The following is an 11683-nucleotide window of genomic DNA, read 5'->3' as shown; positions in this document are numbered from 1 at the left end:
TCTGTTAATGCTCCACGACCCCGTTTCCAAGAGGTGAGATGTTTATTTATCCCGGGACGCGAACACTTACTCTTCGTACGGTCTCCACGATTTATCTCCCAAACTCGGGAATATCAAACCTGTCTTTCTTCTTCGTTACAAAACTTTCACATTTTAACTTCTTTCATTCAGCATCCTCGTGTTCACGGTGTCCTCTGTGTGCATGTCGGGGTTACGTTGATCACAAGTTCATAAAGAGTATTTTGTCCTCCTCTGGAGGCTGTTCAGGGACAAGGTGATGTCCAGGACGGTGTTTATACAATCTTGTAAAAATCCATGTTCACCGTGTGTTGTTCTGGGATCACAGGATAGACCGAGAGGTGTACTCCATCTCCTCAAACAAAACTTCACAGCTCGGTACATGAATCGTGACTCCCTTACCTAAATGGAGGTGGATACTTCGAGACCTGGGAGAACTCTGTTCCACATTGTGAAACCCACATGTTGAGATAACAAACAACGGGCACGGATAACTCGTGTAACGTGAGATTTGGTGGTGTCAGAGATACTATGAAAATGGCGTTAAATTTCGGAATTACTTTTTTGATCCTCGTGGAGAATCTCGAAGTCTTCCTCACGTTGTTGTTCTTCATCCTCTTCTTGTGGAATTTTTTGTTTCACAGCCTACAGTTTTCATCGAAACTTCCTGAAACTTGGTATATACATGTAAAGATACCCTGCGCAGACAGTAACCATCTCCGATTTTGAAAATTCCTCCGAGAAAAAAAGTTGTGACGTCAAAATATCTCCGCGAATGGAAATCGCCTAAAAAATTATCTCCGAAACTCGACAAGCTTTTTGAATTCTGTTTGCAGGAATCGAACAGGGCATTATCAGAGATTAATTACCGCACATATGATACATCACTATGATGTCATATAAATTTTTATGACGTCATTCCTAATTTTGACATTTTTGTTTCACAACCCAGAGTTTTCATCGGATCTTCGTGAAACTTGCCATGTATATGCAGAAAGCCCACGTGCAGGCAGGAACCATCTCCGATTTTGGAAATTCTTCCGAGAAAAAAAGTTGACGTCATAATATCGCCGCTAATGGGAATCGCCTATACCATTATCTCCGAAACTAGGCAAGCTGTTTGAATTTTGTTTGCGGGAATCAAGCCGGGCATTAGCACAGATAACTTATCGCAAACCTGAAACATCACAATGACGTCATATTCGTTTTTATGGCGTCATCATTAAGAGGAGGACGATCTTAGCTCATTTGAGCTTGTTTTCAACAACCTTTACACTATTTTATTTAACTTGAATGATACACAGGAATACCCTCCAATTCAACGACATTCGCGGGGGATATGGTCCTGAAAAATGTCGGGGGCACTGCTTGATTGAGAAAACCAGGGATAAGTGAAGGTCTCTGAATGACGGTGGAATGATAGGTGGTGGTGAAATGACGACGAGTGAAGGTCTCCAAGGGGAGGTGGGAAATGAAACGATGAAGGAGGTGAGATGAAAGGACGAACAGGTGGTTTTAAATTAAGGGAGGGAAGTTTATGAGGAGGGAAGGGGTGAAGCATCACAAGGAATGGCAGCACGGAATGTAAAGATTCATCATGTCAGGGTATACAATGCTGGATGATTACGAGATAGATAGTGTATCGTTATTGGACAGGTACTGGATCAGTCGTGGATAGTACTGAATAGATAGATCGATGCAGGGGGAAAGTCCTAGCTGAACCCACACAATGACCAATGATGTGTATGGGGAGCAAGAATGAAAATTTCACACATCTACTGGCCTGCCGTGGACGTCAGTGACGATTGGGGTGAACTCAACAACTCCAAATATGGAGAGAAAATGAAAAAGACTTTCAAAGATAACATGTTGATCTGCATTTCGTTTTTGGATGGTTTGTTATCTTTTTTTATACCTCTTCCACATACTTTTGCTTCACAGTTTGATTTCCAGCAGAATATCATGTGACTGTGAACTTATCGTATGCCTGGTGTTGGCTTAATGGTTAGGGTGGTGGGCTTGGGATCCGAGGATCATGAGTTCAAATCCCACTCAGATGTTGAATTAATATCAGGTGGGGTTGACTACCTGTCATCCTTCCGAGGTTGACAAAATGATTGCCAGCATGCTGGTATCCTGTGTCGGAGTGGCGACCCATCTGGGATTGTGCCCAATCGCCACGGAGACTGCTCAGACAGCACCAACGCTCTGCATAGAGTATGGTCCCAATGGATGGATGGATGTGTCCCTCAACCCCCGACACATGGGGAAGGAAAATCTAATCTAAGAATTGTTCCGGTCTGTCACCTCTTCTTCTCCCTTTTCTTTCTCACCCCACCCCCCCCACACACCAACACTCCCCAGAGTTTGGCTTATGTCGTTTGACCCACAATTTGAAGTCCTGTGATTGGCTTTTGGGCGAAAGAGAAAGGGATGGTGATGAGGGAGATGAGGTTGTTGCCGTTTTTGGAGAGTGCTTTTGAACTTTGACTCAGAAAACCACACGAAAGGGATTTCCCAGACAAGAGCCTGATTCCCTCATGTTTCGAGAAGCGAAAGACATTCATGGCATCTCGGATGGTGGGGCTTGAGGACGGATTGACGTTGCTCAGGAAAAATGAGGCAGCGACGGAAGGGCGACCAGAGAAGAACTCATTCGATGTTGGCTGCTTGGACGACGCAGTGAGGCCAGGTCATGTCTACTGTGGCGTGACTCCGGTGGGGAGTTCACTGAGTGTGGAACGCTTCGAGCTGAGACATCTGAGGTCAGCCAGAAAACAAAGCCAAAGAGGGCCCTCGGGATGTGGATCATTCTGCCCTCCATCACCCTCGTGCCTGCACATTGCTGCCTTGAAGCATCACACCGGGAGTGAACTTGGGGACTGAGTCGGGATTAATGCCAACACAGGTTTCTCGCCCATGGCGGGTTGGCCTAGTCTGGTTTATATCTCCATCTATAATATATAAATACATTCCTTTGTTGTAACCACGTAATTAAATCGATGCTTGACCCTTGTTTTGCTTGTTATTTTTGCCTGTTACAACAGAATCTAAATTAATGATATAACACACACTGGGAACCTGCGTGTGTCTGCATGCTTGGGGGTCCATTTGCAAAACCAGAACAATATCTTTATCCTTTCACCATTCCCTCTCATTTATTCCTGCAGGAATGGCAGCATACAGAAGATTCTGGCAATATATTTGTCCAGCAGAGCTCCATGAGTGAAGACACAAATGAGAAGTTTTCAACTTTAACAACAATGATCTGTAACATGGCAGATGAGCAAGACTTCCAACTTAATGAGAAGAGTAAGGAACCCCTCAACCGCTCACAGTAAGTTTCTGCATTACCCTGGAGTGTTTCCACCTGGTGTACTCCGTGGTGCAGCACACGTGTGCTAGCTACCACATTAGATTCGGGGTGTTTTCCACCTTTGAGCTGTGTAACCTGGGTTTGAATCTCGACGCAGCTATAAGATGCGATATTGGTGTTTCACATGTGGGGTCAGGGATCAATGTGTGTGCCATCCATTGGAAGGTTTTCAAGCCAGAGGACCCGTCTGCCAGCATTAGTCGTTGATAGACTTTAATACAATTCAGGCTGAGCTTTTTTCGAAGTAACATTGGGGGGGGGGTCATTCTGACCCCCTCTCCCTCCCGATCCCCCAAGATCTCGGGGATGAAACGCTCAATGGACATGAAATTTGCTGTGTAAATATAAAATCTTTTTACCAAATATCCTGTGTCATTTAATTAGTGATAAAATGTTTAACTAATTTAAATTATCTAATTCAATTATTAATCAAACAACTATCCTAGTTTTATGGATATTTTTACAGATTACCGATTTGCATAAATTTAGCATCATGAGATGCGTAAGACTTCAAATTAAAAAGTCATGAAACCATATTTGGCAATTTTTGGGTGTTACTGAGAAAAGGCAAAATTTACATTGTGGGGACGGGGAGGGGTCTAAAGCATTTTTACCTTGAACGGGTGAATTATTGGGTTGATATTCATTGGAACTTTTGGAATTGCTGATGGTACAAATTGGTCCTTGGTGTTCTGATGAGAGTTATCTTGGTGATCACCTTGTTTAAAAAACAGACATCAATAAGGAACGTTCATTCTCTCGTGATAACACGTCGCTCTCCATTGTTGCAGATGTCTCCACGAGAAACTGCGATTACAGAATGCTGAAGCTGAAGAGATACAGCACTATCTCGAGTCGGAATTGGAAAAAAGCAAGGAAATTTTTGTGGTTAATGAAGCCAGAAAACAGATTGTGAAAGGTATGTGAGACTATTGCTTTCCATGAGACAATGGTTTGAGTCATGAGCTTCATCCAAGGGAGGTAACTGTCACAGCATTGGATTCAAGAGTCACCTGATGACTCTGGAACCATGATTCGCTCTGAATACCGTATGGTGGAGGAGTGCCGTTTGTCAAATGACTTGTAAACAGCATTGGAGCGAAAACAGCAAGTATTGGAGCTGATTTGTATGTTGTAATGTATTGGAAGTCCTCCTTTATCCTGTGAGAATCAAGTGATTGGGTCGAATGTCCTGAGGCTCCCTTGAATCCGTTGGTAAACAGCAGATGGACTGAACTGCTCAAGGTCCCTGTCAATGCTTTGTTTCCTTAGGTTTGGGATGGACACCTCATTGTGTGTCTAAAGCAAGTGTACCTGTTCTGCAGATATTTTTAATATGATGTATTATTTACCTGTACTTCTTTTTTTTGTACGTTTTGGCCAAGTTATCCAGTTTCACACACTTGTGCTCAATGTGGACAACACCAACAATAATCTCATGTGCTCAAGCGTCAAAAATTCTCTCTTGAGAAACTTCTATAATGAGTCATTTGAATAACTTGTATTATTTTGAGGTCTCTTGAGTCATTAGTTTTGATATGCCCAGCAGTGTGTCTGCACTCTGCACCCCACTGCACATTGCTGGTATAAATCCACTGGAAAAGTTTTTCGCACAGATTGGAGAACTGCCCACGCCATATAAGCCCTGATTGAATTGCCTTTGAGTCGTGGCCTCGTGGGAAACCTCAGATGGGAAAAAAAAACATACATTAGGGTTGAACTACTACAGGATTAGGATAGTATTTTGACAATGCAAGGGTCATGGACTCTCCATTCCATACATACTTCCCACAATATTTGTCGAAGACTTTATGAACAATGGACAGCTTGCTTCGAAGGCTCTGAAAAGGAAATCAAATGTGGAAAAATTATTAATTAATTTGAAACACCAAGCTATCGTTGGGACCATGGCCAAGTTCCTGCAAATTGCTCATTGGTTCCCTGACCCTGACTTTCTGAGTCAAAGTGACGACCTGACCAGGATTCTGGCCTCGTAACTGCTTCAGCAACAACAACGCTCTGCATCGGTCATGGTACATGATGATGATAATAATCACAAGAATTTTTGTGTTTGACTCTCCTTTTGCAAAGATGGACATTTGAAATGTGATTCTGGATTGTTATGGCCTGGTCACAGTGAGGGCTTTGTTCTCGGGCCTGAAATAGAAAAGACAGGACAATGTGATGTGAAATTCCTCTCTTGTAGGTGAAATGAAAGAAGAATTGAATACCTTTCCTCAATTGTCAAAGATAAGACTTCAGAAGGAGCAAATCAATAGATCGCTCGGTGAGAAGAAAAACAAAACGGAGACGTACCAAGTGGTGAGTGTGCACCGCACTGCATTCATGATTGCTTCCAGAGAACTGTGCTTATTTAATTTTTGCACACCCATGTTCATTCATGTGCAGTTTATTTTATCAGATAGTACACATTCCAAAAGTACAAGGGCCTATCTATTTAAGACGTTCAGATAGGAGGAGAAGGGGTGATGATTTCTCGTGGACCAAGCAATTCTGGATTTTTTTGGTCAGATTTTGGTCAGATTATTAATATTACTACCCAAGAACAAAACAAGTTTGATACCAATGACATCATGGGTCACATGTCTGATCAAAGCAAGGGGGTGTGGGGGGGGGAGGGAGGTTGAGCCCCGGCATCACTGCTCATAGTTATTAAGGTACGCATCTTGTTATTATTCTTCTTCGATTTTTGTATACAGAGTCGAGCCTCCCAGAGAATTTTCAAAGGGGTCTAAAGTGTCTGAAGGGTGTCTAGGTCTACTGGGTTTGTGTCTTGAGGGTTTTACCCTCAAGGGGTCGAAAGAGCAACACAGAACAAAAATAACAGTAGGAAGAGGCGGTGGGGGAACATGCAAACGTGGCATTTAGCAACAAAATAGAGGGAGACTATCAGGGACAAGGGATGTCAGGAAGAATGAGAGTAAGGGAAGGAGGAAGGAGGACACAGGGGGTGAAGAAGTCTGAAACAGCCACCAACTCTCGTTTTAGCTCTCATACGAGCCTCAACAAGGTAGACAAAAAAACCCCCAAAAAAACCTCTTAATCACAGAAGTGGAAGTAAAAACTGGGAACACGGAAAGACATTGGCATGGGGAGGGTTAATGGGGGGTAGAAAAGATCATGCCTGTGGATGGGTGATGGTCTGAGATGGTTGTGAATAGTCATCTTGAAGCCCTGGAAGAATAACATTGAGGAGACTGAGGAAGTTGGTTCCACAGGTGGGGTTAAGAAAAAAGAGGAAGGAATTAGTGGAGATGTGTCTGGATTTTGGGAATGTCACCAGAAGGGGGTTATTGGCAGACTGCGAGCACCCTGCAGAAACCTAGGGAGGACGGGTAGGGGCAGAGCGTGCATGAAAAGTTATCAAAAACTATTTTCAGGAGGAATTTTTTTCAATTTTCTTAGGGGTCTAAAGTGTCTGAAGGGTGTAAAGGTCTACTGGGTTCGTGTCTTGAGGGTTTTACCCTCAAGGGGTCTAAAGAGCAAATGGGGTCCAAAATGTTCAAAGGGTATTAAAGTGTTCCAAGGGTCTTATATTGTCGATGGGGTCTCAGAAGTATCTAAAGAGTTGAAGAAGGTCTATATGTCTCTGAAGGGTCTAATCCCTAGGGTGTCTAAATGGTGTAAAGGTCTAAAGGGTCAAAATGGGTATGAAGGGGTCCAACAGGTGTAAAGGTTTAAAGGGTTGAAGTACAAGAGGCTATCCATTTAATTTCTGCTATCTTCAGGGTTTAAGTTGTGTCAAGGGTCTAAGTCATGTCGAATAATTCAATTCCTCTTGTACAGTTGAACCATTTATTTAATAAATATGCATCATGATGGAGGATGAGAGGAAATTCAATAACACAAGCAACACGCATTATCCTCTGATCGTACTCTCGTACAAAGATCCAAAGTTTCTTTTGTAATAAGCAAAAGTGGAGAGGGTGAGATTATGGAATGATATCTGGTGATTTTTCAAGCCAAGGTCACTGCTGAGGCTTGAGTTTTTGGGGTTGGGGAAGAGATCACTCAAAAGCCTTTTGGCAGTGGTTATTGAGAGGTCAGATTGAATTCAAAGGCTCGAGAACAATTTACAATTCAAAGATTCAAAGGAGAACAATTCAAAGGCTGGAGAACAAACCAACTACCAAACCACCTTATAAGGTGATAAGAATTCAAGCAAACATCTGGACAATATCTTAGCAGTTCACACACATTCCATTAATGCGAGACCAGCTTCCAGCCAGACTTTCAGATGCCAGCGTATAATTATTCATATATGAGGATCCCTTATTATTAATAAGCTAAAGAGAATAATAGATAATTGTATTCTACTGAATAAACATTTAAGATTATTTGGAAGGCCAGTCTTTTTTGGGAGGGTCTTTTACTTGGCAGATTGGTAACCTTCTAACACAGTAATGAACTAGAAGGGCATTCGGTAGAGCGCATACCTCCTCCACGTAATGCCTGATCCACGAGAATATATCGGGCCCAAAACATTTTTGAAATATCATGCTATATATCGTTTTTGGCCATATCTCTCAAAGGTGAAGAATCACTTTAAAATTAAGTAATTCTCGTATCCAGACCCGGATTCGGGTCTTCACCAAAACAGAATCGATTTGTCCTTGTCACATGCCCAATCTGTCCACCAAGTTTCGTCCGAATCTGTTTACAACTTTTTGAGATATCGCGCTATATATAGTTTTTAGCCCTATCTCAATGGTGAAGAATCACTTAAAAAATTCTAGTAGTCGAATCCGGATCCAGATCTTCACCAAAATCGAATCAGATTGTCCTTGTTACACACTGAACCTGTCCACAAAATTTCATCGAAATCCATCCACAACTTTTTTGAGATCTGCTGAACACAAACAAACAGACAAAAACACAGAAAGGGGTGAAAACATAACCTCCTTCACCTTTGGTGGTGGAGGGGTAATAATAAGGCCGTTTGAAAAGCAAATTTACATATACAGTATATATATATATATATATATATATATATATATATATATATATATATATATATATATATATATATATATATATATATATGTAGATATATGTTCGAGCACATAAATGTGATAATCATGTTATATTAAATGGACATTTCCCATTAAAGGGTTATAACAATACATTGTGCTGCCTGTATATGCTAAAAACTTCACTCTTTCAAGTAAATTATTAATCAAGCTTAATTGGCTACATTTTCCTTTTATCATCACACTGAAAAGCATGAGGCCAATTTTGGAGAAATTGCATCTCCAACCCTAAGGGGTCTCAAGGGTCTCAAATAAGTATGAAGGGATCAAAGGCATGTAAATTTCAAATGGGTCGAAGGGGTGTAAAGGGGTCTAAATGGTGGAAAGGGGTCTAAATGGTGGAAAGGGGTCTAAAGTGTCTTTAAACTGTGTAAGGGGTGTGTCAAGGGTATGTGGTGTCTTAAGGTCTTAAAGTTGCATTCCAATAATATGTAACGGAATTGATAGATGACGGTCTAATAATACATAATTAATAAACGTAGTCACATGGGTCCATCGACACTTCACCTCCGTCCCTGAACCACCTCGAGGGGAGGTGAAGTTTGCACATTTCAGCTCAGTATTTGCACATTAAATAGAATTTAGATAGATAGAATATAAAGAAGATTACATTGCAGATAATACATTACAATTCCAAATGAGAGTTCAAGTCATGACACTTGTAAGTAAAATAATTTCAAGGTAATCCTATCTTTACTACCAATCAACCTAATTGCCAACATGTCAAATTTGTGCTTTAACAGGAAACACAACCTGCAAAGTGGAGTTGGAATCGATCTTTCAGTGGGACTTGGAGAATGTTCATGTTTTGGTAAGAACCACAACCTGGCTCATAATCTTATTCATGTCTCAATCTTGTTTGCACAACACACAAAGTCGGGGCTGATGCACCCGCAAAGATGTTCTGATGGTCATGTTTTCCGGTAAATCTTTGCACAAAGTCATCCAGAGTTTGCATCCACTCCATTTTAAAACCCAAACATGTTTTTTGCAATCACTGCACTCGGATTTAAACTGAGGAATATATGTCGTCTTCCTCTACGACTACTACCACCTACTACTACTGCTACTACTATGACTACTACTTCGACCACTACAACTACCAAAATTATTCTGGTCTTGTGGGGTTGACTGTAGAAAGTTTTTGGCCCAAGTCTTTTACGAACCGGCTGGCCAGGCCCGACATTTGACAAGGTGATTTTGATAGGAATTTATAATAAATTCAGGATTCCAGAGATAACTCATCTACTCTTCACGAAACACACCATGGGAGCTTTGACGTTCACAAATGAGGAGCGTCGACAGAGTTATCCTCCATTTTAACATCCTTCTGATGGACGAGGGATATTCATGAAGAGTTAACGTAGTCACGGTTAGGGTTAGAATTTACGGAGTCGGTGACAGTGCATCCATCCAATGCATTGGATGGAATCCCAAACAGTTAACCCTGCATGAGAAACACTTGGGAGACAGTTTATAGCTGGGTCAGGATTCAAACCCAGGTGAGACAGCTCAGAGGTGAGTGTGCATCCCTCTCAGGTATCCTGCCAGTCTTTCACCTTTATTTAAGGTAATAAAACCACAATTATTCTGCAGTAAACACCATTACATAACCATTCCTCAACTGGCAAACATTCTTCAGAAAATATTGAAAATATTGTTCTCATAAATGCATAACATTTTGTTCACCTTGATAATCTCAAACTCTTCAGTTTCTTGTGTGAAGCTTTAATCTAAGCACAACAGCATGTCTGTATCTGAACCTCACTTTACTTGCATACTCTTGCCTTCCAGGTTCTGTTTGACGTTTGGCCTTCTCTCCTTGGGAAACTTTGCTTTGGAGAGCCTCATGCCAGTTATCATTCAATGCAACCCTTATGCCTTCGCCTCCGAATACTCGACTGTCTGCAAAGCCCTGAAACCCTTCTACTCACGCGTTATTCACCAAGCAATTCCAATATAACTTTGCTTGTGTTCATTCCGTGTTTGTACCCGGTGTGAAAGCAGGCATGATCTTTGCTCTCATCACTCAAGGGTTTAAACCTCATGTTTTTACTCCAAAAATCTTGACTTTGAGTTCCATGGACGATCTTTCTGAAACACGATCTCCTACCTCCAGCAAAAGGTAAGATGTTCATTTATGCAAGGATGCCAAAGCCTGCTCTTTGTGCCTCCACAATCTGGAAATGGATTTGTGATTGGAGGCTTCAGAGGTATGCACAGTTGGCTCTGAGTGTATACTCTGGGTTTTAATCCCAAACCAAGAATAAGATGTTGTCTTGATGTTCCACATGTAGGGTGAAGCATCATTGTGGAACCATCTCTCAGATGGACATTAAACTGGTTGTCCCTTTTGGAGGACATTAGTTAGTTGATGTTAAAGATCCCACGGTATCTTATATGGAGTCACCGAGCCATCGCCGACACCTTGAAAAAAATTTAAATTCCTGCCATAACTACGACTGATAGAGGGATGCCAAACTACCCAGTAATACCCCAAGGCTGAGAAATGGCTTCGGTAGAACCAACGCTTGTAATACAGAGTGTAATACATCAGATCGGATGGCAAAGCCTTGAATATTTATTTTGTCTGGGTTAAATTTCCAAACCAACCGTAAACTTCCATTCTGGTCTGTCCTTTGAAGGCAGGTTCTTGAATCAACCAATAGGTCATTCGGAGAGGATGTTAAATCGGCGATCATATGTGTCAATGTTTGCTTGCTTGTGGAATTTAAATAACTCTCTATCTTTCAAAGAGTAGGCCATTGTTTTCCCTTGCCTCACCAAATTCCTGTCCTGACAAACAAGTGAACTCCATAAAATTCCCCACCATGTATTGGTAAGGATGTAACCAGCAGACCAGATTCCTGATGAACTCCTGCTTTCAATTCTCCTGCTTTCCTTCCTGAAAGTCCCTTTAATGTCCATCTTCCCCTCGCCATGTTCCCCGTCCCATCCCCATCCCACTCCCTTCCACAGTTCACCTAATGTGTCTGTTCCCCACTGTTTTGTCCCTTCCACTCCCGCCCCTCTTGTCTCATGCCTCCTTGCTGTGAGTTGTGTGTTAGCTCTCATACGAGCCTCGACCAAGGTATACAAAAAAAAAAAAAAAAAAAAAAAAAAAAAAAACTGATGATACAGTATTACTCTTTCAATCAACTGTACTCCTCTAATACAGTATTACTCTTCCTTGCTTTCCCCTTCCCCCGTCTCCCTTCTTTATTTTGCAGGAAGATCA

General features: G+C 41.7%; 1 protein-coding gene across 1 annotated transcript; it reads left to right on the top strand.

Annotated features, from left to right (window-relative positions):
• Window positions 1-2583: 2583 nt before the first annotated feature.
• LOC147017126 (uncharacterized) lies at window positions 2584-11316 on the top strand. The gene is made up of 6 exons (XM_085847963.1): window positions 2584-2736; window positions 3189-3355; window positions 4186-4313; window positions 5601-5716; window positions 9189-9256; window positions 10240-11316. Exons 1-6 carry the CDS (start codon window positions 2584-2586, stop codon window positions 10406-10408), a joined length of 801 nt encoding a protein of 266 aa, XP_085704089.1. The 3' UTR covers window positions 10409-11316.
• Window positions 11317-11683: the final 367 nt, after the last annotated feature.

Source organism: Eptatretus burgeri, chromosome 11, assembly GCF_056783735.1.
Source record: "Eptatretus burgeri isolate ZD-2024b chromosome 11, Ebu_testis_v1, whole genome shotgun sequence".
In the NCBI taxonomy this organism is placed as follows: Eukaryota; Metazoa; Chordata; class Myxini; order Myxiniformes; family Myxinidae; genus Eptatretus; species Eptatretus burgeri.
This window is presented reverse-complemented; position numbering and strand designations above follow the sequence as displayed.